The sequence below is a fragment of the Oreochromis aureus genome, linkage group 14 (assembly GCF_013358895.1).
Source record: "Oreochromis aureus strain Israel breed Guangdong linkage group 14, ZZ_aureus, whole genome shotgun sequence".
Classification (NCBI taxonomy): Eukaryota; Metazoa; Chordata; class Actinopteri; order Cichliformes; family Cichlidae; genus Oreochromis; species Oreochromis aureus.
This window is the reverse complement of record NC_052955.1, coordinates 28,441,751-28,469,639: the sequence shown is the minus strand read 5'-3', so window position 1 is coordinate 28,469,639 and position 27,889 is coordinate 28,441,751. Positions and strand designations below refer to the sequence as shown.

General features: G+C 41.1%; 1 protein-coding gene across 5 annotated transcripts; it reads left to right on the top strand.

The window, feature by feature from the left end:
- Positions 1 to 373: 373 nt before the first annotated feature.
- trip12 (thyroid hormone receptor interactor 12) lies at positions 374 to 26,517 on the top strand. Of its 5 annotated transcripts, none has more exons than XM_031752660.2 (42): positions 374 to 480; positions 3,573 to 3,719; positions 4,136 to 4,261; positions 4,465 to 5,249; positions 8,677 to 8,782; positions 10,833 to 10,969; positions 11,397 to 11,480; positions 11,565 to 11,660; positions 11,755 to 11,906; positions 12,120 to 12,155; positions 12,281 to 12,376; positions 12,471 to 12,563; positions 12,660 to 12,821; positions 12,969 to 13,037; positions 13,162 to 13,327; positions 13,857 to 13,974; positions 14,282 to 14,438; positions 14,677 to 14,830; positions 15,551 to 15,779; positions 15,935 to 16,053; positions 16,484 to 16,691; positions 17,023 to 17,123; positions 19,014 to 19,188; positions 19,310 to 19,451; positions 19,652 to 19,843; positions 20,040 to 20,191; positions 20,290 to 20,447; positions 20,605 to 20,678; positions 20,787 to 20,986; positions 21,331 to 21,458; positions 21,714 to 21,865; positions 22,045 to 22,187; positions 22,297 to 22,453; positions 22,573 to 22,671; positions 22,758 to 22,872; positions 23,172 to 23,326; positions 23,436 to 23,600; positions 23,755 to 23,919; positions 24,005 to 24,118; positions 24,356 to 24,450; positions 24,741 to 24,844; positions 24,957 to 25,153. In XM_031752660.2, exons 2-42 carry the CDS (start codon positions 3,622 to 3,624, stop codon positions 25,151 to 25,153), a joined length of 6,174 nt encoding a protein of 2,057 aa, XP_031608520.1. In that variant the 5' UTR covers positions 374 to 480; positions 3,573 to 3,621. The 5 variants fall into 5 exon arrangements, with proteins under 5 accessions (XP_031608520.1, XP_031608521.1, XP_039478574.1 ...); XM_039622640.1 differs by having other exon boundaries at positions 378 to 501; XM_039622641.1 differs by lacking the exon at positions 374 to 480 and adding an exon at positions 1,504 to 1,522.
- Positions 26,518 to 27,889: the final 1,372 nt, after the last annotated feature.

The following is a 27,889-nucleotide window of genomic DNA, read 5'->3' as shown; positions in this document are numbered from 1 at the left end:
TTTGCACAACGACTCATGAAACGGACCGATTGCTTTATCATTGATGTTAGGTAATAATAAAAAGTTATGCGGGACATATAATTTTCCAGATATGCTTGTTTCATATGTGTCTGTTGAAGGGGGGAGGAGGAGGGTCACGACCCAGCGGATTGATACTTAATATTTGTGACAAGCTAATGTTACCAATGACTTCAGTGATTCAGCGACTGTCTCTGGATGCCTACAAAAATAGTTCAGTTGTCTTCATTAGAAACCCGTAGCTTTGTTTCGAAAGAGCAGCCGATCCAGTGCTCGCGCTCGCTTTGTTGACTTAAAGCAAGCAGATACAGAAAATAAGGAGCAAACTAGTCCCGGAGCGGATGAATCACGCGGAGGTATATTGCGGTTGTAGGCCCCTCAGCTGATGTGAAACTAGCAGTGGTAGAGAGAAAAGAGGAGCTGGTGCACTGTCTGTTACAACTACAACACTGGAACAAATAGGTAACAACATTATACCAAAAGGTAGACATTTTCACTGACATTTAAACCTGTAGTCTTTTGGGATTTTGACAGTATTCAACCTCGAAATACATCGGAGGAATGGGTGTTGCGAAAATAACTCGAATCCCGTTCCTGCTTTCCTGTTTTTTTGTGTGTCTAAAAGGTATCAGGGGCCATTTCTTTTTGCTAGTTAGCGTTTACTTGCTAACTGCTAGCTAGACAACTTGTTAATGTTGGGGAAATTTTGATCAAAACTGTATCATAAACACTGAATTGGTGCGGTGTTGCTAAAAACGCTGTTTTCAACACAAATCCTTTTAACCATCCTGTCGAGCTGGCAAAATGTTAGCCAGCGACAACAGGGCTCGCTAATGTTAATTAGCTGGCATGCCAAGGTTAGCTGGTAACAGCTATAACGCTCTTGTTTGATTAAACATCGTAAGCTGCGTGACAGTCCTGTAGCTGCTAATTCGGTCTCGACGGGGTTAGTAATGTGGTGTCACCTCGGCGCCCAGCTTAATTGAAAACAGCGAGGTCTTTTAAAGCCAATAGCCGGCTGTTTATTATTTTTTTTTGTCAGCTTACTGTTTGCGAGAGAACGGTCATTGAAGAAACCCTCGCTGTGGCTAGGCTAGTATTAGCTTGCTAATGATAACCTAGCCGTGACGCTTTGAATTCTGAGCAAGATACTCTAATGGTAGTTGAATGAGATGTTTGGCGTTATGTGTCCCATTTACCCAAGTCTTAACAAGAACCATGCGCTGTGCTGGCACGCTGTTTGTTAGTGGTCAACTTGTCTTCCTGGCTAACAGTAGCTAACAGGCTAGCCAGCGCTGTAGTAGTGAGAGGGAGGCACTGGCCTTAAGTCAGCTCAGAAAATATTGTTAGCCATCCTTATAGCTTACCAACATTAGTTAGTCTATCTGTACATAACAATTCGCGCTGACAGTTGCAAGGAGAGTGTAGAACTGTATCGGCGTCGTTACCTGTCTAGGTGACAGTTGTGTATTTTGGATTTATTTACCCCCATCAATCGTAGACGGTGAGCTTGCTTACGAAACACAAACGTATTTCTCTTTTCTCTAAACTTGATTGTCAGCCCCGACCGCGTACACACACAGAGCTGTGTGTCCTGGCAATCCGACTGCCAACTTAGCTTGCTTTAGTTTACTTGTAGCCTGCTAGCTTTATTACATTAAACCGCTGTCGAAAGACGGGTTTTGTCGATGTTGCCTTTTTTCGACGTGAAGCTAGTCTCGGATGAACCCGATCGTTATTCGCCAGTTGGAGGGGCGTCTTTGCCATTTAGTAAGCATTATGTCGTTTCGTAACACAAACAAGCTAGCTTCTCAAATGTGACAATTTGTTTGGCTAGGGTACTAGCTGAATAGGTTGACACACCGGCACGCCAACTACGCATTTCAGTGTAACCTTTGCTACGTTAGCCAGCGTAACTTTAACTAACTGCTGGTCTGCAGTTAGCAAGTCTTCTAGCGTCTTCTCTTTTTTTAGATTCACGATGTAAACGCCACAAGCTTCGCTTTTGGATGTGTGAAGCTTTTATGTATAAATAAATCGATACGATGGAGGTATTGTTAAAATGTATGGGGCTTGCTAGGATATTAAGTGGCTAAACATGCTAGCGTTAGTCGGTGGTGGTAGACAACTACGTCAGAAATATAGGCCTCTGTAAATCATGGGTATAAAAAATCGGACACTTCAGTTCTTGTTTTAGTTACGTGGTAAGATAAACTGGGTCGATGGTCTATGTGAGGCTGTAAATCATTTGATGAGCTTAACTAATACATTATACTCGAGTGGGGAACACCAGTTGTCAGAATGGACGAATAACAAAGACTAGGATGCACTGTCAGTGCAGGCCTAACATGGCCCAGTGAGCTTGGCAAGTGTGGCGTATTTTTATCATCAGTATCCGTGATATCATAGTTTAAACTGTGACTTAAATAGTCAGATACTCTTGAAAATAAATTAAAAAATATTTATTTAGGGATTCAATGGTTTTTGTCTAGCAAATAATGAAATCCTCTTCCTGTATGTGTTTAGATCAAGTTAATCAATTGTCTTATTAGTACTGTCACTTTATTGACTCCTGTGAGTTAGATACATACATTCACTTCTAATGTTAAAAAGAAAACTTCTGTACTATTCTGATCAATTAAACCGTTAAGATTGTACTGTACCCCTAACACTAAGCACACTGGATCAGATATGTAAATTTTATACAATGTTGTAGTCATTTTGAAGCGTAATTGCTGTTGGCAGTTAGTTTAGGACTTAAACTGAAACCAAAAAAGAATTAATTTGTAGTCTACCGCATTGTGTGTTTATTTTAATTAGGCTGTGACCTTGGTTAATAATACACAAAGGAATCTTTTGCTGTTGTAAGAAAATTGTAAAATGATCCTTTTGATGATTTTAATTATGTGAAAAAGTTCCAGTAGTGCGTTCTGCCAAAGATTTAAAGGTACCAATGTGTAAAAATGTATTATACTGTGCGTAAGTAGGGTGTTTGGTGATAGCTTTATATTCATGGTGCACTGTGTGGGGGGAAAAACTCAAACATTTCAGTAAAATTTGATATTTGCAGTAAGGTTTAATGTTAATGGCACTGCTGTATTTTACTGAATGTTATTCAGAGAAGTATACATTTTGTTGTGACTGTTATTGAGAGATTAGGAACACGAACTGTGCTCTGTGCTATGATTTATTTATTTTTAACAGATCATATTGGGTCATAGTAATATAGTTAAAATTAAGTCTTTAAAAGTTTTTAGTTCCCTGTTTTTGATTTTCAGCTATGAGGGGATGTAGTTACTGGCATGTGGTGTTGCTGCCAGCCCCCACCCAGATGTTGCATCTTCATGTACAATCTTGAGAAAGTTTTGCCACTGATCATCTCAAAGGGGTCAAAGGGGTGAACCTGTAGTTCAGTGATATGCAATCTCAATAGACGGCAGCTTATTTTAAACCACAGACAACTTGGTGGTGGTGGTGAGAGGGTGCAGGTTTAAGGGTGGTCTTTGTATTTTGTTAATGTTCTTTTGTGGTCTCTTTTTTTCCCTTTATTACAGTGAATGGTAGTGTCTAGAAAGGGTATGTCCCTTCAGGAGAGAGGTGCCAATGTCCAACCGGCCTAATTCCAATCCAGGGGGGTCACTGCGCCGTTCACAGAGGAACACTGCTGCGGCCCAGCCACAAGACCACACAGTCGCTGGAAGGTAAGTCTACCTGCATCCTTACTGTCCAGTTAAAATAAGAATTTTTAAAAGGCAGCCGTAGTTTGTGGGCAGCAGTTGTTGAACCTTTCTTTAAAGAGCAATAGATGAAATGATGTTTCGTAGAGGGGAATTTGTATTTGGGTTGTGTGTCTTTGTAGTTAATTGGTATTTTAACTTGCTGAATGGTAAAATTGTCCTATGTAATCAAAGGAAAAGCTTATCTTTGTTCTTTTGTCATAGTCGGTGATTAAACCTCTTTTAGCTTTATTTTTCATGAATCTCCAGACGTGATAATGGCCAGATTATATGCAGATGGAGACAGGCAAAATGATTTGGAGATTGATCAAGTCTCTTTATAAGTAACTTAATCACAGACACCCACACTGTTACGTGCTCTTTAATTTCCAACCTTACAGGTTGCAGTCAGAGCAGGTAAAACATAAAGCAAATTCCCCACCTGAAAGTAGAAGACCTAATTCTAAGGCTCCCAAAGCCACAGCCAGCTCAGCCACTGGCCAGTCCAGAGGGCACAGCTCAAGAAGGTACCTGTGTTTTCTACTTGGTGCTTAGTGTGTATGTGTGTGTAAATAGGGTCATGCATCTTTTGTCCTTTTGGACTTTGATCAAAATCTGAAAAAAAAAAAAAAAAAAAAAAAAGGGCAGTGAATGTGGCATTGCAATGCTCTGCTTTTTAGGATTCATAAATTTTCTAAGATGGACTTCTGTTTCTTTTCCTCCCTAACAGAAGCGGTCTTACTCTGTCCGTGGCTTCATTTGTATTGCAAGACGACCCAGAGGCTGCAGGAACATCTGAACAAGAGCGACCAGGCCACCAATCTAAGAGTGAAGGCAACCGAGGGCTGAAGCGAAGTGAAGCTCCTGACCAAATAAGTACCTTTGGCCCAACCCCTGCCAAGAAGTCGAAATCACTCCCGTCACCCCGAGACAATACCTCAGAGACCAAGAAAGGCCCAGTTAAGTCCAAGAAGAGATCACTTACTTCAGAATTGCCTGCATCGTCAGGTCGAGGCCAGAGCAAGAAGAGTGTGGCCGCTGGGGCCTCGCCAATCCAAAAACGGAAAAAAGCAGACTCTCTCCCCGGTCTTAGTAGCACCGCTGGGTCCCTCCCCAATCGTACCGAGGGCAGAACTGCAAAACCCACCAAGCTGGCGTCTAAATCGGCCGCCTCAGCCAAAGCTGGGTGTAGCAACGTGACAGACTCCTCCTCCTCCTCTGCCTCCACCTCTTCCTCTACCACAGGCACCAACAGCACCACCACCCAAGGCGCCCGAGTCAAACAAGGAAAAGACCAGACCAAGGCACGTCGCTCCCGCTCAGCATCTAGCCCCTCTCCACGCCGTAGTACACGTGACAAAGAGCAGGCCAAAGCTGCTAGCTCTTCAAAATTTGAGTGGGCAGCACGCTTCAACCCCAAAGTCAATCTGCCAAAACCCAAACTGTCCTTGCCTGGATCATCCAAAACTGAGACCTCCAAACCTGGGCCATCAGGATTACAAGCTAAGCTAGCAAGTAAGTTACATTTACTGTGTATGTCTGCTCTCTGCATTATTAGCTCAATGAGGACAGCATTTATGCTATTTACAACGAATTTTTCTTTCATATTTGTGTTTTGTTTTTTTTATTGTTCAGAATGGTTGACTATCATGGAGAGAAGTTTATATTTAGCTCTCCTTTAATTTTTCTTTCCATTGAACTTAATACTATAAAGAGGGTTATGATTTGGCTTGTGGGTTTCTTTTTCTTGTTTGTTTGTTTTTATCTTTTAGCACATTGGTTTTTGATATTTGAATTGAGGTTATATGCCAGGGATTAAGTGTTATATCATGAGATACAAAACCTTATTCTGAACTGCTGGGAATAAGTGTATTTGTTGTTGTATTAGACATATTCCAGCATAACAGGTAAAGCATACACATGATTTTAACTTCAGATAAAATTGACTAAATGTGCAAAGAAAACATTCAAAAAGGCCCATATGCAGACATTAGTGTAATTCATATATTTATGATTTATAAGTAGAGTTGGTGACACTGTAACACAGTGTGTACAAAAAAGTTTGTGTGTCTTGACTAGGATGTCTCATGTACACATGTTGAGTGTGGGCTGCACAGAGCTGGTTCATATTTCAGGTATAAGTACCAGTAGCCTGAAACTGGAGACGTGTAAATACTGCTGGTCATTCAGTTGTCAGTGATTTGACAGGTATGGCAGGCTCAATCAGCAGTAAACAAGACTTTTTGTAACATGGTCTATATCGTGGTAGTCCGTGACTTTAGTATAGTCAGTTACTGCTCTGTACATTACTATGAATGCAGATGTTTTGAGTTTTAGCACAGTACACTAAAGCTGGTTGATAGCATACTGAATATGTTTTCTGCTTTTGTAGGATTATACTAGTCACCAGGTCGTCAGGCTAGTATTGCATATTTGCTTTTAATTGTGTTGAAACTTAAGCAGTTATTGTTTTTCTGTTTAGTGGTAGTAGAAACTGGGCCTGGGCAACTGCAACACCTGCTACACATTTTGAGCCAATTACTGTTGTTGTGTTGTAAGGAAATCTGTATTTTTTTCTGATAGACGAGGCATTTAAATATCGTTTCTAAATGTCAGAATATCTGTTAGAAAGTAAAGCCAGACAGAAATCTGATCTATATTCTTTTTTCTTTTAAACGAATTAAAAATTAATGTAATTTAATGTTAATTCTTTTAAGAAGGCTATGTAGGAATTTTGTAACTGCAGAGATGGCGGTTCTCTTGCCCCTCCCCCAAAAGAGCAAGTATCTGAAATGGGAAACGCATTGCTCCACCTTTGCATATGTGCTGCACAAGTTCACAACAGTTTCAGCTATATTATGGCAAACATGTCTTTAGTTATCATAGAAGAGAGAGATAGCTGAGTGTATTATTATTATTATTATTATTTATTTATTTATTTTTTAAAAACTTTTTGTGGCTTATCATATCCATAACATGAATTAGCATGAAGTTTTTTTCTCCTCAATTGACATTCACAACACAGAACAACACTTCAAGAGGAAATTCAAGAGGTCAGTAGTTTCAACAACAGTATTAAAAACGGTTATCATGAATATTGGAGCTAAAGTTGGCGCATACATTAACGTTAGGTAGACACAAAGAGTGAGAGGGTCACAAGGCCAGATAAAGAAGGGCACAACAGATGCCCTTCTTGCTGCGTTTTATTTCAAGTGGGAAGTCTAAAATCCCGTATTCCAAATTTGAATTTTCAGCTGGAATACAGCCTCAATTTGGATTTATATTTCTGAAACTTGGAACAGGCCCGTCAATCCTGACTTAACAATTCAAGATGGCAGCAGTGTAGTAAAACTGTAAAACATGTACTCCGTCCTGAACTGTTGTGTATTTGTGACTCGATTAATAAGTCACATACAGCACTGACAAAACTACCTGTAAGTGCTGCAGGGGTAGTTTGAAGCTAAAGAAAAACGGGCCTTACATATTATTGCTGCTGGTGTGGTATAGCTTGACCTTGTTAGCAATACAAAGGCATCTAACTTCCTTGATAAAGTGAACGTAGCATCAACTAGTAGCTATGACTACTAGTACTTAGATACAGTTGCAGCCCCCGCCCCCATGGCACCAAAAATGGCTTTGCGTATCTTCCTGGGTATTAACATAAAGTTTGAAATTCCAGTATTGTGACAGCCATGTTGTGTTTATGTAGTAAAAGTAGTACTTAAATGAGATTTAACTGGTAATTATATTTGGTGAGTTTTTGTGTCCCAGTGACCATCAAAATTTATACTGAGGCTTTCTCTCCATTCATTTACATAAGGACTTCATTTAACTGCCTCGAGGTGTTGCCAAAATGGCCACAGAGTTGCAAGAGTTGCTTCTAGGAGGACTCTAGTATCCAGCTTGTCTGATATACATTTGTGCAAATGGTCTACATAGGCTAAGTGAAAATCTGGTATGTATGTTGAAGTGAATGTGAAGTCAGAGGGGTCAGTGTGGGGTCAGTCTGTTCTAGGTGGGTGAAAGGATAGTAACTGAAGTCGGCTCTGTTCCATGGGCCATGGCCCAAATAGAGACCCCTCCTTCGTAGGCTTTGGTGTGTTGGCCCACCAGCTGACCAGAGTTATGTTTGAGGGCAGGGAAGGACTCATGAGCTGGTTCTGTCAAAAGGAAAGCACTTCATCTCTCCTGCCATATCCATATCTGTCCGCCTCTGCCTTTTAACACGCAGATTCTGTTACTTTATGCTGTAATGGTGAGTAAGCATGTACAGTGCTGCAGCATGTTTTTGTGTGCTTTTCAGTGCGAAAGAACATTTTGATCACATTAAATTAGTCACGTTACAGCAGCCTGTGTCATAGGACAAGTATGTGCTTTTAGTGACTTACTCCCCCTGCCCTCTGAAATCTTTGGAAGACTTTTGCTGAAATATGTGTGATGGACCTTTTTGTTTGACATGTTGTAAATCAGTAGCAAGTGGGACATGAAGATGAGGTCAAATGAAGTCAAGAAGTCAATTTTTAATTTTTAATTCATTTGGTTTTAACTCTGTTAATGTTTATTTTTATGCTACTGAATTATGAGTCACAGACCTATCATGAAGGTTGTCTTGTCATAGCGCCATAGTTGTTGCTATTAATACTCACTGGTCTGTGGTGCAGGGCTCTACACAGGCAACACCAGTGAGCCTTTACCATAGCATCAGTCTTTGCTTTTATGTGTTGACTGTGTTTTCACATATCTTTAACCATAAACATAATATAGTGGCATGTTTTTTGTTTTTTCCACAGCCAAAACTTCCTACATGTTTTACTATTGAATAATTAATGAAAAATTCTGATTTTGATTCACCTTCTGTAGAAGATATTTTTAATTGAAAAAAAAATTTGATGCCACAGTTGGGGCCCAGTCCAAAAGTTATAATCACTGTTTTCTATTTTAGGTTTGAGAAAATCCACTAAGAAGCGCAGCGAGTCTCCTCCAGCAGAGCTCCCCAACTTTCGGCGGAGCACACGCCAGAAGACCACGGGCTCCTGTGCCAGCACCAGGTACACTACAGTGACAATTTGGTTTTAGATTGTAATTTAAAAAAACAAAAATGCATGTTGCTTTTGGATATTTATTTTTGAGGAATGTGGACATCATTGAAGCTATACTAAAGTTAAGAAATGCATATTCATGATTTATTCAGCAACTAAAATGATTGCAGTCTAACTTTAATAATGAGACCTAGTGCTGTGCTGTCAGTCTTTTCTCTTAAGCCAGAATGATGAAAAGAGCCTTTTGGTCAGGAATATCTGTCTAGAAATTGGTCTACAAAGGTTATCTGTAGACAGATCATTAGTGGTGGCCTTTCTGTACCTTTGTCTCTGAGGGTCCCTCACCTGGTCCTCTTATGGTCAAGTGTTGGTTGGTACCTTTGGTCCTCCAAAGTTCTCCCTGTAGATCGCCCAAAGCAGACCAAGGATTGTGCTGCTGCTTGGACCTCTTTGTGCCTCTGTCTGCACCTGCAGAACTCTCACAGAGGCTAAGGTGCCAACAGCCAACAGTAGTTGGCATTTCAGAATAGGCTTTACATAAAAAAAACTAAAAAAAACACACATCTGCTAGTTTATGCCATTTCTCCTACCGCCTCTGTTTCTTTTCTATTACCCCAATATAAAAGCTAATTTACTTCCTGGAGCCTTGCTCTCAAAAATGGACAAATGTAATGCTGTCTGTGAAGCTGGATTTAAGAAATAAGTACTTAAAGATTTGAGAACATGTGTAGTGCCATCTTCTGTCAGGACAGAACGTTAGGTCATGTGGTTGGTTGGCTGGTTTGCGGCTAATAGACTTCCATTAGTTTATGTTAGCTAACTAGAGACAGAATCTTAGTGAAAATAAGGACACTAAAACTAAAAATAAATTTAAAAAATCACTTGTACAGCCCCTACATGCCGCAATCAGTTCTATGGTAAGAAATCCAGCTTCACAGACAGTGTATCTATGTTATGTTATATCTAGGTCTACGTTATATCTATTTCAGTTTTTGAGAGCAGGGCTCCATGATGTAAATTAGCCTTTATATGTGTGGTGTTTCATGTCCTCTTTAAGGTTGGAATGTTTACCATATTACGGTAATGAATAATCATGGTAAATAGTTGATAAACTATTTTTTTCATTCATTGGACTCAACTCACCCAAACACCTTAGCTTATGTGTATTAAATTCTTAGTTGTAGTCTACTCTGACCTAACTGATGCCTTGTTGCTAGTGTGACTGCTTTATTCAGATGGATGGCCAAAGGGTTGAGTTTAAACCTTTTAGCAGTTTGCATATCAAAACTTTTAAATAACAAAAGATAAAAACTTAAAGATCACTTGCTTTATTTCATGATGTTACACCAATGTTGCCATTTTAAAATCTGCTTGGTCTAATGATATTTTATTTTAAGGCACACGCCTCATCAGCTCCAGTGTCTGTCAGTAGCAGAGCTCCACCCAGACTGAACTGGATGTGAAGCCACTTCTCATCAAAACAGAAAAAAACTACTCAAAGTCTGTTGTTACGATTTCAGTTAAAAAAACAAACAAAAAAAACCATCAAGGCTGAAACGATTTTGTGCAAATGCTATCATTGTGTTTGTTTACAATTCATTTAAGCTGAACAGGTTAGCAGCTTGTATCAGCTGAGTGACTTTAAATAATAAATATTTAGGTCTGCAAATTGGCATTTTGGGGAAAAATGTCTCCATCACAGAAGGTACAAACTGGTATTTCATTGTGTTTATAGGTCAGACCGAGTGACCCCAATTGATTTTTACCACCCTTTACAACATGAGGTGGCACAACAACCCTGCACAATGTACATGGTTGGCAGTATGCCCATCAGTTTAACCTGAAAACTTCTAACGTGTATTTGATAAAAGGGCAATAACTATGCATGGACGCCTCTGTTTCAGTTTGTATTCTCCTGCTTTTGCATGATCCAAATTTACAATAGTAGAATCGCTAACCAAGGGAACCACTGCTATGTATTCGTCTGATACAGAATGCATTGCAGTTTGACACTATATAAAAGTATAATAATCAGAGTCTCTTTGTACGCATGTAACAGTCGGCGGGGCTCAGGCCTGGGCAAGCGCGGGGCAGCCGACGCTCGCCGACAGGAGAAAATGGCCGACTCCGACAACAACCAAGATGGGGCCAACTCATCAGCTGCTCGCACTGATGATGCATCACAAGGGGCTTCAGGTACTTTCGCTAACAAATTAAGATTATTTATTGCAACCAAAAATAACTCAAATGTTGGAATGATGTGTGATTGTGGTCTTAAACGGTGTAGATGAGCATGTACTAAGAGGTTTTTCTAAAGTAAAAGGTGAACTACTAAGATTGCTGCTCCGATCTTTCTCATAATTATAGACTAGAAAAGTCGGACTAAACTAACAACACAAATGTATACTGATGTTTTTATAATAACTCGCATTGCAGTTTGAAAATGTCAGTTAATTATTCACTTCATTATTCAATTAAGCTTCCTAACTTTATTAGGAAGGTGATTCAGATTTCCATTCATTTATATGAAGATGAAAAAGTTACCACAATTATGGCCATTTGATAGATTGTTTTCACTTTAAAAAAAAAAAATAAAAATATGAATTTTACGGTTTATTTCCAGCGTCAAGCTCGGTTGCTGGAGCAGTGGGCATGACCACCTCTGGTGAGAGTGAGTCTGATGATTCTGAAATGGGAAGGCTTCAAGGTATGTTAAAACCACCTTAGAGATTTCTCGTATTACAAAAAATTATTTGACCTTTTAATACATAAAGGTTTGTATGTCCTTTAGCTCTACTGGAGGCCAGAGGTCTCCCTCCACATCTTTTTGGGCCCCTGGGACCCCGCATGTCTCAACTCTTTCACAGGACCATAGGCAGTGGAGCCAGTGAGTAATGTCTTCTGACACTGACATCAGCGTTCTTGTTACACTCTAAATATTTTTAATTTAAAAAAAAAAAAAATCCCTCCCTTGTTTTCAGGTTCCAAGGCTCAACAGCTACTGCAAGGCCTCCAGGCCACAGGTGACGAGTCTCAGCAGCTCCAAGCCGCAATAGAAATGTGCCAGTTGCTGGTGATGGGCAATGAGGAAACACTTGGTGGATTTCCTGTGAAAAGTGTGGTGCCTGCTTTGGTAAGTCTTATTTTCTTTGGCTGTTTACCTTCCTGTACTGCACAGCCCTCTTTCCTGGTTTTGAAGCAGTGTCTCACCTATTCATTATTTTACAGGGAAAAATTCCTCCCACACTTATGTGTAATGTAAATATTTGTTTGACAGAAAATGAGTTTCTTTTTGTTTTTCACATGTATGCTGTTTAATTCCATATAACTGCTTACTCTTTCACAGATTACACTGTTACAAATGGAGCATAACTTTGATATTGTGAGTATGACTGGCTTCTGTTATTGTAAACGTCGTTGGTTTATTTATTTTTTTGTTTGGCTGGGTGGGTTCATGGGGGGCGTCATGCAACTGATTATATTCACATCATTGCTCTGTGCACACAGATGAACCATGCCTCGCGTGCACTCACTTACATGATGGAGGCACTCCCTCGATCTTCTGCTGTGGTGGTCGATGCCATTCCTGTCTTCCTGGAGAAGGTAAAGCTTGGCACTTTCTGTCAGTAATCACTTGTTAATTCATAACGGCGACCTTCACATATGCTAATGGCTTGTTCGACTTTCTTGTCTGCAGCTTCAGGTGATTCAGTTCATTGACGTAGCAGAGCAGGCCCTGACTGCCTTGGAGATGTTGTCAAGGCGACACAGCAAAGCCATTTTGCAGGCTGTAAGTGTTACGCTGTCTTTTTGTTGTGCCAATAATTTGTCTTTTCTCTGCTAGCCGCATTTAGTCGTAATGATCTTCACCCATCATCCCTTATAGGGTGGGCTCGCTGACTGCCTCCTGTACCTGGAGTTCTTTAGCATTAATGCTCAGAGGAATGCCTTGGCTATTGCAGCCAACTGCTGCCAGAGCATTACTCCAGATGAGTTCCACTTTGTTGCTGACTCTCTGCCACTGTTGACTCAGAGACTTACTCATCAGGTACAGTTTTCATATAAAGGATACTGATCTGACATTAGCAACAACAGTACATTACGTCTGTGATTTGGGTCAAGCAGTGAGGTCATTTATTTAGTTTAATGTGGTAAATCTGTTACTTATCCACCGTTATTCCCTTGCCTTTTTTAGGATAAGAAGTCAGTTGAAAGTACTTGTCTCTGTTTCGCCAGACTGGTGGACAACTTTCAGCATGAAGAGGTCTGTACCTCAGTTTGTTTTTGGAAGACCATGTTTGCTGTTTCAGTTGTTTCTTGCCATTTAGAGATTTGTAGTCCACATGCCCACTTAATGTGCATTTATGCATCTTCGTTCAAATCAACAGAACCTGTTGCAGGAGGTGGCATCAAGGGACCTGTTGACAAACATCCAGCAGCTGTTGGTAGTGACTCCTCCTGTGCTCAGCTCGGGGATGTTCATCATGGTCGTGCGCATGTTTTCACTTATGTGCTCCAACTGTCCATGCCTGGCAGTCCAGCTTATGAAACAGAGTGAGTAACATTTGCACATAGGTCGCACATTAGTAGGCCCTCTGACAGTATTGGCTTTTCCCTTTTTTGTTTTACAGTGTATTTACTTTACGGGATAGGATATTCTTAATAGATTTAAAAGTTGCTAGTTACTAGATACAGTCTGGTAACTTATTTCCCCCCACCAAATTACTGAAATCCAAATTATGACTACCTGTCAATAGTGGTCCTGCTAATGGCTACATCAATCTACATGATAAAGCTTTTCAATTGCTGTTTCTCATCTTGTGAACTTGCAGTCTTTATTTGCCAGCAAACCAAACAGATGTGACACTAAACATGTACTTAATGCTATTATTGTGAATGTTTGCAGTGCTATGGCTCTTTGTAAATGATTTGCAAAGAATTGCCATGTGTTGAAATTTTATTCAATGCACAACCCATTGATTTATTTTTATCAGTAGTGTTATAATGGTGTCATAATCTTGAAACACAACACTTAACAAAGAAAATGTTTGTTTTTATCTTTTTTTCTTCTTCTCCTAATTAGACATAGCAGAAACTCTGCGTTTCCTTTTGTGTGGAGCGTCAAATGGCAGCTGCCAGGAACAGATTGAACTGGTACCCCGGAGCCCCCAGGAGCTCTACGAGCTGACCTCACTCATATGGTATTGTTAAGGTCACACTGGGCAGTGTGGCAACAATTAAAGACTAGCAGACATACAGACACCTGCTGCAATGTTTTTACTTTGTCTGCTGCACAAAGTTTATCAAAACTATGGGCCTCAGTGTGTTTTACCATGTTATCAGTTAATGATAAGTAAGTGTGTGTGTGTGTGTGTGAGTGTGACTAAATGCGCATGTCTTTCGCATGTTATTTGAGGGTTGTCTTTAAAAGAACAGCTCATTACTTGGTGGCATTTTTGTCTACAACAGTTTTGTAGCATTGGGTAACCTCTGTATTTTCCCTTTCAGTGAGCTGATGCCCTGCTTGCCCAGAGAAGGCATCTTTGCAGTTGATGTAATGCTTAAGAAGGGCAGTGTCCAGACAACAGAGGGAGCAATCTGGCAGTGGAGGGATGACCGGGGACTGTGGCATCCTTACAACCGCATTGACAGCCGCATTATTGAGGTAGACATTACTCTGTTATTACTTTATGTCATATCAGTTTAGTCATTGTTGAAATTTTATTTGTTTTTTCATATATTATAATGATTTAGTAGGATGCTACAATAAAGGATGACTAAAGAATAAATAATGGATAGACTTTTTAAACATTATGTCAGAATATTTAGTGTGTTAGGATAATATGCGGGTATAGATCTGTATATCTCTCACTGATATTGGGTGTGGTTGTCTTGCTCTGCAGACAGCCCACCAGAACGGGGAAGATGAGATCAGCTTGTCAACCCTCGGCCGCGTATACACAATTGACTTCAACTCTATGCAGCAGATCAATGAAGACACAGGAACAGCACGTGGTATCCAGAGGAAGCCTAACCCTCTTGCTAACCCCAACACAGGTATTATACTTATGATATGTGACAAAGATATGTGTGAAGATGAGTGTATTTTAGCAGAGAATGGAATGGGAACAAACTCCTTGGGTTGACTCATTTCAGGCTTGTAAAAGAAAAGGTCCTTTGGAAATCTAAATAAGCTCTCAGTGCCTAATAAATGAAGATTTATGTATTTTTTTCTTGTGAGGGTGGTAGCTATAATCAGCTTGGAGTCACACAGCTATATTTCTAACAGTGACAGGTTAACGGCCCCAAAAAACAAAGCAAAAAAATCCCCCGAAACAAGTCCTTCATTGTTAAATGCAATGTTTTAGTGGTGCAGCAGCACATGCATTTTCCCCAGATTGTTTGGTAAGCTTCATTGAAATTTCATTTGTTTGCTTCAGTACACACTGTACGCTAAACAGTTACTCAAAAAAATTGGCAATGACAATAGGTCAGCCAGTGCTAGTATGGTCGGACACATTAGCTAAACTTAAATTTTGTAGCTACTGCTGTTATTATAGTTTAAGGATAGTGTGTGGGGGAGCTTTACAGCTTCCTAATTAGACACAGCAAAAAAAGAACTAAACTGTGACCCCAAACAGTGAGGTATATACTAAACAACTACTATTCTCTACTACAGACCCCTGAAATATTTGATTTTATCATTAGATTGCTATGCAGCTACTGAGTGCATGTGGTTAATGTCATTAATCTGACCCGTTCCATGTCTATCATTAGGCAGCCACCAAGAGGTCCGTCGAGAAGATGCACGAGCCCAGTTGATGAAGGAGGACCCTGAGCTGGCAAAGTGCTTTATCAAAACTCTGTTCGGGGTCTTGTATGAGGTGTACAGCTCATCAGCTGGCCCAGCTGTCAGACACAAGTGCCTTAGAGCCATCCTCAGGATCATCTACTTTGCTGATGCAGAGCTGCTGAAGGATGTGCTGAGGAACCATGCTGTGTCCAGGTAAGAGTCCAGGCTACTGGCTCCTGTTAGCACTGACATTAAATCTGGTAGTGGTCTTACAGTAGGTTAAAGATGTTGGAAAGGAAGAATTTTAAAGACTCCCAGTGTTGGGAGTTTAAATTAAATTGACCTTTATCTTGTGTTTATTTCTACAGTCACATTGCCTCCATGCTATCTAGCCAGGACTTGAAGATTGTAGTGGGTTCACTGCAGATGGCTGAGATCCTCATGCAGAAGCTCCCAGATGTTTTCAGTGTTTATTTCAGAAGAGAAGGTAGTGTATGATCCCATGGAGAACTGTGGTTTCTTATCTGTTCATCACAGCATTAAGATTAAGCGTTTTGTAAAAGAAGTATGCTCTGAAGCTGTCACTTTGTGTTAGTTTTTTGTATAATGTCATAGCTAAATGAATGTTTGTGAATGCAAATTGTTAAAGCTTTAAATGCAAAGATTTTTTTAACAAGATAGTAAAATGTGACAGTTAAGGCTGACTTTACCTAAAACCTTACTATATTGCAAGTGTGGCAATGGTGCATTGATGCTAATGGTTTCCTTTGCATTTTTTTTTTCCTGATGCATTATTCCTTGAATTGCCTGAAATGTGAATTGAGTCACAGTCCTCAGCCAGAGCCCTATGCTGTCATGGAGCTCTGTATTGTGCTTCTTTTAAGGCTTTGTTACAATACTTTCTTTTTGTCTTCAAGGTGTCATGCACCAAGTGAAGAATCTGGCAGAGTCTGAGAGCTTTTTAGTCACTAGTCCTCCAAAGGCTTGCCCCAGTGGCACCGCCAGTCTCTGCACTACCACCATCAGCACTGCATCCACCACATCTGCTAATAATACAACTCCTGACCTGGGCTCACCCAGCTTCCAGCACAGCATGGACGACTCACTGGACCTCAGCCCTCAAGGGTGAGTCTGAGGCCATATGTGGCTTTGGTTTGGCTATCTAAGGAAACGATATAAAAACACTTTTTTAGCAAAGCCAAACATCCAGTGTGGTGTGTATTTGGAAGAAAAGCCCATAAACACTAAGTCATTAAGAGCAAATATTGTCGTCAAATAGTTGTTCAACTACTTAAAAATGTAAACGGAGTACAGATAATGTATATTGTCTGCAATTAATACATGCTACTATTTATCAAAGCATTATAGGGTATGTATGTCTGTAGTTAATGGAAGAGCAAATATCTTTATAAATAACCACCAGAGCATGAAATAAATATCTTTCTCCTGCACATAGGCGGTTAAGTGATGTCTTAAAAAGGAAACGACTACCTAAAAGAGGACCTAGAAGGCCCAAGTACTCGCCACCAAGAGATGATGATAAAGTAGACAATCAGGGTGAGTGTTACTGTCCCAGACACACTTTGAGACACACAAATATGTTACATAATAATTTTGTGAACCATACTCTTGAACTCAGATCAGTATGAGACGAATTATACAGATTAACAACTGATTGACAATATTATTTGAATGTGTTTTTTGCACATTTGTTACTGCTTTGATTCATATGTTAAAGCAGGGGTGTCAAACATTTGCAGGCCACATGCAGCTCACCTTTGATCTCAGGTGCTGATAACACTGTACACAATGCAGAATGGTGCTTAATAAGCATGCAAATAGGCAGAAAAATGTCATCGATTTTTGATGGGAAACTGATCTGGAAGCACACTGAGAGCAAGAGAGCTGTGCAGGAACTGTGGTGTGGATTTTTTTTGGTTGGTTTGTTGTTTTTGTTTTTGTTGTTGTTTTTTGTTTTTGTTTGTCCCCCCCCCCCCTCCTTAATACAAGGGTAAGGTAAAATTCATGACAGTGTTTTTCAAACGTCTTCTTTTCCTGCTGGTTCAGTGAATTTTTGTCAGAGGGTGCGAAACTTGTGGCTTCAGAATCTGTGAAATGTCGGTTTTCAGCTCCTGGGGGCACATCCGTGTACGTGCCGTCGGGTGAACGAGCCCCACTTTGTGTTTGCATCTTTTTGCGGAATCAGTTTACCTGCTCTTTGGTCATTTGGTGTTTTAGCTGTTTGGTGGTTTTGAATCTGTTTTGTGGGCTTTTATCTGAGAGTCTGACATTTCTGTGGCTACCACACATGTCTGTATTAAATAACAGATCTGGGAGTAAAACCAGATGTTCTCCCTTTCGCCTCTGGGGGCATTGGGGTTCAACAGGTTAATTCTTTATTGCTTAATTACTTTGTAAAGTATGAATAGCCATGAGGGAGGTTTTTATCAGTAGGAAAAGCTGTAAAACTTTTGAAAATACAGTTAAGTCTAGAACTTCTGCTTGTGCTTGCTTGTGGTGAGCAGCAGATCAAGGAAGTTAAGAATTATAAATGACTTCCTTGCCTGTGAGACTCATTTAGACACTGAGCCATGGCTCTGTGCCACATGCAGACATTTCTGCATCTCTTCCATTCAAAGACACTTTATATAATTTATTTTATGTAATATTCAACACTGAACTCTAAATGTAATACTTTTTAAGGAAGCAATTTTTTTTTTTTTTTTCTCATTCCATGTTTTCAAAAAAGGCCTTATTTTTATGGATTTTTCTCCTGCTGGGGAGAAAACAAATGAGGTTTTAAGGCCTGGACAAGTTGAAACCTTTTGTCCTTCACAATGGAAAATGGCAGAAAAATAAAAACGGGTATCACTTTATCCAGCTCCTAATGTCATGCAGCCTGTTCTCGTTTCTTCATTTCCTGACACGTCTTCATTTAAATCGGGCTCCCCTGTCTCCCTGTGTACCTGGTCCGTACCACTACACTTGCTGTCTTGGAACATCTGCCTCCCTTCCTCCTTTCACACAATGGGATGATCCCAGTCTGTCTTTGCATTTGATTGGCTGGATGGTGTGCCCATCAAAATAAAGTCCCACCCCCTTCCTGCATGGGTTCTCAGCAGGGCTGAAGTTTCGGCTCCTACGTACCAACGGACCATTAATAACTGACACATGAAATTATCTAGCGGGCCAGATATAATTGTAGGGCTGTACGTTTGACATCCCTGTGTTAAAGTAATACCTGCCAGCTAATATTTGCAGTGTTGATCAAAATCAGTTGGTGTACAGTAACTTGTGGCACACTGAACTCTTTAGTCATAATTTCTTTGGGTTTTTTTGTTTTTGTTCTTTTACAAACAAAAAAAAGAACCCAAAATGATCTAAATCTATAATAATCAAATACTTATTTATGTTATTAGTTGATAATTCTCCTGTTCTTCCTTTCAGCTAAGAGCCCTACCAGTACTCAGTCACCCAAATCATCCTTCTTGGCCAGTCTCAATCCCAAGACATGGGGCAAGCTGGGTGCTCAGACCAACAATGCCAACTCTGAGCCCTCGCGCACAGCAGGAGTGAGTGGCCTCGCAAGGGCCCCTCCCAAGGACTCAATTTCAAATAACCGGTACGGTTGTGAGTTAACAAAGACAGCTTAGCATTGTCTTTACTCCTGTGTTATCCTAATCCGCCGTCTTGGGCTAAACCATCGTCCTTAACAAGTGAATTATTTATTTTGTCATTTGTAGAGACAAAATAAAGGCCTGGATCAAAGACCAAGCGACTAAGTTTGTGGAGCGCTACTTCAACTCTGAAAATGTGGATGGCAGCAACCCTGCACTGAATGTCCTCCAGAGACTTTGCACAGCCACCGAGCAACTCAACCTCCAGGTAAAACACGAGCTACCTGGAAAAAGAAGTTATTGAACAGCTAGCAACACCTTGTACAGGCTTTGTTTGTTTGTTTGAGGTTTTAAAGTTATAAGATGTATTCCAAGAAGAAGATGGTAGTTGTACTTGTTGAGTACAAAGTAACTATCAGTAGTTACACCCCATAACTGAAATATTTTATCATCTGATGCATTTCACAGGTGGACGGCGGAATGGAGTGCTTAGTGGAGATCTCCAGTATTGTGTCAGAATCTGATGTGTCGTCTTTTGAGATCCAGCACAGTGGGCTGGTGAAGCAGCTGTTGGTCTACCTGACCGCCAACACAGACAGAGAATTGCTGAGTCGTGATGTGCGGCTCAAAAGGTTCCTCCATGTGTTCGGTGGCTGTCCGGTGAGAGACTAAAACATATATTACTGTTAAATTATCTTATTCTGCTCAAGCCTGGAAGTTCTGCAGTGATCCGTTTTTACAATCAACGGTTTCCTCTAATAAATGTGTTATGCAGGAAGATGGTGGACGCATGTTTGCTGGGTTTGTTTCTAACATTTTTTTTTTTTTTTTTTTAAATTCCCTCATTTTGTCTCAGCCTCCAGGAATGGAGCCCATAGGTCGCCTGGATCTAGCTGAGAATGCACCTTACCTGGCCATGGTGCACAAGATGAACAGCTGTCTGAGCCAAATGGAGCAATTTCCTGTCAAGGTGCACGATTTCCCCAGTGGCAACGGCAATGGCAGCAGGTCTGTGGCTTTACATACATTTTGTTTCCAGCTGTTTGTGCACATTTTAGTGTGGTTTACTCTTTTTAATTGATATGAATCTCCCACTCTCTCCTCAGGGGATCTCAGGCACTCAAGTTCTTCAACACACATCAGCTTAAGTGTCAGCTGCAGAGACACCCAGATTGCACTAATGTTAAACAGTGGAAAGGGGGACCTGTAAAGATTGACCCTCTGGCTCTGGTGCAAGCCATTGAGCGGTATCTTGTCGTCAGAGGTGAGAGACATTTGCAGAATGTTTATGTCAGCTTGTGCTTCAACCCCACTTCAGGGCAGTTTGCATTTTCCAAGAGACCAAACGTTTTTCAGCTGTTAGCCATTTATCAGAAATCGCTGTTAAGTTGCATTTTTAATTTAAAATCTTGTCTCCACAGGATACGGCCGAATCAGGGAAGAAGATGAAGACAGTGATGATGATGGCTCTGATGATGAAATAGATGAATCACTGGTATGCGATTCCATTCATGCCAAATAATGGCTGTGTGTGTGCTTCTATATAATCCTCTGTAGATATGCATCTTTTTAATCCCTCCTATGTGATTTCTTGATTACTCAGGCGGCTCAGTTTTTGAATTCAGGCAGCGTACGTCACAGACTGCAGTTCTACATCGGTGACCACCTGCTACCGTACAACATGACGGTGTACCAGGCTGTGCGGCAGTACAGTCTGCAGGCAGAAGAAGAACGGGAGTCAACGGATGATGAGGCAAACCCACTTGGCCGAGCTGGCATCTGGACCAAAACGCACACAATATGGTATAAATAACCACTTTTTATACCAACTAAATAACTACAAAACTGCACATGCAGAATCTCATGACGATCAAGATTCAAAGTCTCTTAAAGGGTTTGTTGTTTTAAATATCGGAGTATACTGTTTTAGTTGCTCTAGGTCAGAGTAACAGGGAAAAGGCATGAAACAGCCACTTAAAACCATTGAAGATCCTAGAGACTTGCAACACACCAGGATGCCCCCCTTTTTCAAAGATGTTTTCTTCTCTATTATTCAATATGTGGCCTTTTAGAAGTAAAACTGGGACTGCACATGTTTTGTTTTTCTTAAAGCATGGAGACCATTTTCTCTTTTATCCTGTAAACAGGTATAAGCCTGTGAGGGAGGACGAGGACGGAAGCAAAGATGCTGTGGGTGGCAAGAGAGGCCGAGCCCAGACTGCTCCCACCAAAACCTCACCCCGCAACGCCAAGAAGCAGGATGAGCTGTGGCATGGTGAGAATTTTGGATATCTCTGGAGTAAGGCTTTGTTTATTTCAGATTAAAACCTCACCTGCTGACTATGAAATACTTGATGTCACTGACACTGAAATGTCAAACAGGCCACACACTTGTACATCTGACGTCAGATGTCACCTTTGCAAAGTTTAACTGTGAAATCAAAAAGCCAGTGAGCGGATCGGTGGCCTCATTGTTCAGTTTTTACTGAATCTAAATGTGTTTGATTAAAACTATTCCCATTGCTCCCAGATGGTGTATGTCCCAGCGTCATCAATCCCTTAGAGACATACCTCACTTCGGAGCCACCAGAGACCATAACTTTTGATGACCCTTCTTTAGAGGTCATCCTGCTGCTGAGGGTCCTGCACTCCATCAGTAGATACTGGTTCTACCTGTATGATGTAAGTCTCCTTTGGACAGGGTTATGACAGGAAGGAAGTTAGTGTGTGTTTTTGTTTCTGATAGTTTTGAACACCAAATATCGTCCCTAAGAAAATGTTTTCACAGGCCTTTACTTCATTGTGATGTGACATAAAATACTCCAGTAACATTGACTTTAATATGTTATTTTGTTGTACAGAACGCTGCGTGTAAGGAAATTATCTCTACCAATGAGTTCATTAACAGTAAACTGACAGCCAAAGCCAATCGTCAGCTGCAAGACCCCCTGGTCATCATGACCGGGAACATCCCCACGTGGCTCATTGAGCTTGGAAAGTCCTGGTAAGTTTCACAAGAATAGTCTGTGATCTGTTTGGTAAAGCAAGATTACATTTGTTGGGGTTGTGTTGCCTGGCTCTAGTAATACACATTTCTCTCTTTTCCTCTGCAGCCCCTTCTTCTTCCCCTTTGACACTCGGCAGATGTTATTCTATGTAACCGCCTTTGACCGTGACAGAGCAATGCAGCGCTTGCTGGACACAAACCCTGAGATCAACCAGTCAGATTCTCAGGACAGCAGAGTTGCACCACGTCTCGACAGGAAAAAGGTGCAGTGTGTTACGTCGAAGCATTGTGTTGTACTTTTTCTATCTTGGAATCCACATCTTGTATCATCTGACCTGCTAAATGTGATCATGTGATTCCCTCTGTCATGCTGTGTTTTCAGAGGACGATAAACCGCGACGAGCTCCTAAAACAGGCAGAGTCTGTGATGCAGGATCTCGGCAGCTCCAGGGCAATGCTTGAGATTCAGTATGAGAATGAGGTATTTAAGTTTCTCTTATCTGAATACTCAAACTCTGAAAGAAAATAGGGAAAACAAAGTCCAAACTTTCCTCCTCTCCTTTTCAGGTGGGCACAGGTCTCGGTCCCACTCAGGAGTTCTACGCTCTGGTGTCTCAGGAGCTTCAGCGGGCCGATCTTGGTCTTTGGAGAGGCGAAGAGGTTACTCTGGCCAATCCTAAAGGTACCAGCTTATAACCTGCAACTGTGAACAGACACGCAGGAAATGAGAAGTGTTGTTAAATGACGCGAGTCTGTTAATACGAAACTCATTATCGAGGTAGTCTTCATCTCATTAGTCAAGCGTTAATGAAAGTGCTTAAGTTTGGATTTTGAAGGATGTCGTCATTTAGGCGCCACTGATTTTAATTGGTCCTTGTTTTCCCAAGAAGATATGACTGGATGTGAAAAATGCATTTTTATTCATATTTAATGTTACAGTATCTTGTATTAACTTTCAGTGACCGCCTTCTTGTTTTGCAGGAAATCAAGAGGGAACCAAGTACATGTTCAGCTCCAGAGGACTGTTTGCTGTTCCCTTCGGCAGGACGACCAAACCAGCGCACATAGCCAAAATCAAAATGAAGTTCCGTTTCTTAGGAAAGCTAATGGCTAAAGCCATAATGGACTTCCGACTGGTAACGGCCTCCATTTTCATCTCTTACACACCGTTTAGCATGCGGAGGCTGTAAACATTTACGTGTTAAAACAAACTTTCTGACCTGATCCTGTCCTCCTCGTCTTTAGCTGGATCTGCCCTTGGGGCTGCCATTTTATAAGTGGATGCTACGGCATGAGATGTCTATAAGCTCCCACGACCTGGTGAACATTGATCCCGGTGTTGCCAAGTCAATCCAGCACTTGGAGGATATTATCCGTCAAAAGAAGAGGCTAGAGCAAGACCGATCACAGGTAGAGCACAGAGAGCTTGTGTTTAATGAAATTAGCCCAGAGTATTGTTCTGTGAAACGATGCCTCTAAACTTACATTGAGCTACTGCTGTTGGTAGTGCAGTTCTCCCTCACTTTTCTCTGCTAACCTGTTTGTCCTCTTTTGTTTCCATCAGACGAGGGAGACGCTACAGCAGGCTCTCGAGAGCCTGAACATGAATGGCTGCTCAGTGGAGGACCTGGGTTTGGACTTCACCCTTCCAGGATTCCCAAATATTGAGCTGAAAAAGGGCGGCAAAGACGTCCCAGTCACAATCTACAACCTGGAGGAGTACCTCAGGGTATTTGAGTTTTTCTAACAACCCACGCTTTTATCAATCCCCCCCCTTCCCCCACTGTTCTTAATGTTTTGCTTTGTCCCTGTAGTTGGTGGTGTACTGGACTCTAAATGAAGGAGTGTCCAGACAATTTGAGTCGTTTAGGGAAGGGTTTGAGTCGGTCTTCCCCTTACATCACCTGCAGTATTTCTACCCAGAGGAGGTAAGAAACTTTGTTTTCTTTACTGCCCAGTAGCCATTTTAAATCTATCTGTAATCATGAAATTCAGCAGTTTAAACAGTGTGTCAGCATTGCTTACAGCAGCACTCGGTGTGTTTTAGGAATGCAGGGTAGACGAAAATGGGTCAAATATAGACATGAGTTGTTTACACTTTTGATAAAGTAAATCCTGTGCTCATAGTTTGGATTTTCTCCTTCCGTTGTCACTTTAACATTTAGCTTGACCAGTTGCTGTGTGGCAGTAAATCAGAGACGTGGGATGTCAAGACGCTGATGGAGTGTTGTCGACCGGATCACGGATACACACATGACAGGTGAGACCGTCTCTGGCTCTTAAGTTTTAGATCGTTGTAAATCTCAGCGTTCTTCAGTATTTATGCTAAGAATATGACTGGCAGTTGGCTGATGGTGGCAAAGCACGATCAATTCCACATTCCTGGCTCTTCCTGGAAATATCGTGACTCTCGTTTCTAGTAAACAGAGCCCACAGTGCAGTCAGCTGGTTGCACCAGTTTTACCATCATTGCAAAGCAGAGGAATATTTTTGATCATTTTAGAGTACTACACAGTAACTTTTCTCGATCATTTCATCCCGTTTTTGCAGCCGTGCAGTTCGGTTCCTGTTTGAGGTGTTGAGCAGCTTCGATGCCGAGCAGCAGAGACTCTTTCTGCAGTTTGTCACAGGAAGCCCAAGGCTGCCCGTCGGAGGTGAGGCGCATCATACACACGCCTGACATGTAACTCTTAATCAAATAAACTCGAATGTGTTTGTACTGCAAGTCCGTCCCGCGCTCACCGCGCTGTTGCCCTTGCACGCCAGGTTTCCGGAGCCTGAACCCACCTCTGACGATTGTGAGGAAGACGTTTGAGTCGACGGAGAATCCAGACGACTTCCTCCCCTCAGTCATGACCTGCGTCAACTACCTGAAGCTGCCTGACTACTCCAGCATAGAGATCATGCGAGAGAAACTGTTGATTGCGGCTCGCGAGGGCCAGCAGTCTTTCCACCTTTCCTGATCTCGCCACATCTCAACATTCAAATGCCTTCTACAGCAACCGATGAAATCATGACTTCCTTCTTAGTTTTTTTGTAATCACACACATTAAGGCTACATGTACAGCCTTCTTGTTAGAGAAAGCAGCTTGCAGAAAAATTAAGACTCTAAATATATATTTGCTGCCCCTGTCTCTCAAAAAAGGAGGAAAAAAAAAGAAAAATGGAAGGGTGTTCCATGACGCAGAACTTAAAATATAAAGAGAGTAAAATCTTATATCAGTAGTTGAGTAATGTTAAAAAAGATGAAAACATCTGGGTGACATTTTAAATTGCTATGTGATATTTAAACAAGACAAAAAAGAAAAAAAGGGATGTCTCCTCTCCAGAGTGGTGGACAGCATCACTGGGTGACGGGGGAGGAAGGGGAGCGGGGAGGGCGGGTTCCATTGAGCAAGCTAGGTTTACTTTAGCTCCAAAGATCATTTGTACAGACAAATTTGCAGACTTTGCTCATTCTACACATTTGATAGAATAGTTCTTTGTTTTCACGTCTCCCCCTCAGTTCGACTGTTCACATTCTGTTCTGTATTATATTCGCCCCAGTTCGTGTGTTGCATTATTGTTATTATTATTTTTATTTGGTTCGGCTTCCCCCTCCCCCCCAGTGTGTCTTCGCTTCAAGTCGTGGACATGAAAGTTGCAGTTGGTTGAATGCGGGTAGTGATGAGCTCATATTATCATTTTTTTTTTTCTCTCTCTCTCTCGCTCTCTCTCCCTCTGCTCCTTCTGCGATTGTGTTCTGGCCTCATTTCCGAGAGCTTCAGCTCAAATGAAGAGTTGTAACTAATGTGTTGACCAGGTAAATTTTTTTTGCTCTTATTTTAATAGAGTTGGCGTCTTTCTGTTGGATCCTACCGGACGCGTAGGGTTATCTTGGTAGACCAAGCTCTGAGCAACCCTCAACACATAATGTAGCTGGGCACAAAGTTTGGCTGGTGTCATTTTTATCGTTTCATGGCCAGATTAGCATTTCAAGTTCATTTTCTGGAATAAAATATATATGCAGTTTCACACCCCGTTTGAAGTGGGAATGTCTGCTTTACCTTTTTTTTTTTTTTTTTTTTTCTTCTTTTTTTTAAATTTTCTATATTGTCTTTATTTCTTGCTGTAGTTGAATTATTTTTTTTTTTTTTTTTTTTTTCCTTTGCACTGCTGGCTTGGAACAAACTGTGGTGTGCACCTGCAGTCTGTTGCCAGGGGAGGGCGCCACTGTATGCTCTCCTGGCCCCAACGTTCATGTGCTGGTTTCTAAGATCTGCAATAATTTACTGCATCAGGTTCATGTTTTTACCTGAACATAAATAAAGTAACTGTTTGACTCATATTACCGTTTGACTAATGCTCTTTGCCATTGCTTTGACATGTTGGAGCCAGCTGGGTTATTTCATGGTTCTTGAACAGTTTTCAGAGGTTCCCCAAAGCTCGAAATCTTTTTCAGCACCTGTCATTCTGGATCACGGGACTCCACGGTTTCCTGGTGGAAATGATTTGCTGTGGAGAGTAACCATTTACAGGTCGCCTGTTGGTATCGGCACGGTTTGACAACAAATCTTTGCCCACCACTGTTTTCCCCAGACTTGGAAACAAAAGAGCTTAGCTTTAGATTTAACGTTACATAAGATGTGTGTTTGGAACACAAAGCCGTTTTCCATTTTGGACCACTGTTTGTAGAAAATGGTTTCATTGATTAAAAATGTAAAAACAAAACATGTTGGTTTCATCTGACGAGCATCTCCGTGGACTGATGTGTAAACGTCAACCTCGCTTCATGAGTTCTGTCTGCAGCAATGCCAGTGTTCAGAGCCGTGTGAGGTGAAAATGTTCACCTCACACTGCACCAAGTGGCACCAGTGGACATTCATTATGGAAATGGGGAAGGTTGAGGCCAGGATGACATAGACAGCCTAAAGGTTTTGTATTGATCACAATGAGCATGCTGCAACAACCTGCAGCTGTTTTAAATAACTGAGGGCATCAATCTTACATTATGGACAAGGTCAAGGACTGTTACAACTTTTGATTTCACGGCATAGGAAACAGATGTGTGCTTTAATATTTCTCCTGAATTACACTTTCCATGTTATTAGTTTTTCTGACTAAAAAATATTTATATTTGTAATAAATAAAAAGAGACCTGCTCAAATTCAAAGGTCACCCTGACACTTAGGCTTTGACAGAGACAAATACCCTGACTTGAGTTGCCAGTATAGTTTAAAGTCTAAAGTTTGAGTACATGGCAAAGGCAGGTATCAGTCTCTTGTTCCTCATACGAAAATTTTGGATGTACAGTGCATCAATACTTCATTTGTTACAGCCGTCATGTTACAGCCTTATTCCAAAATGGATTAAACTTGTTTTTCACCTCAAACTTTGACACTGGAGCCCGTAATAACAAAGCAGAAAGAAGTTTGCTTAACATTCTTGAAAATTTATAAAAAATATAACATGTACATAAGTATTCACAGCCTTTGTCATGACACTCAAAATGGATCTCGGGAGTATCCAGTTTCCACTGATCAGCAGACAGTCCATAAGAGCACCAACTAGGACACAAGGACCAATGAATTGTCTGTAGACCTCAGAGACAGGATTGTACCAAGGCATAGATCTTTTTGCACCACTGAAGGTGCCGATAAGTACGGTGGCCTGCATCATCCACAAATGGAAGTTTGGAACCACCGGGACTCTTCTAACAG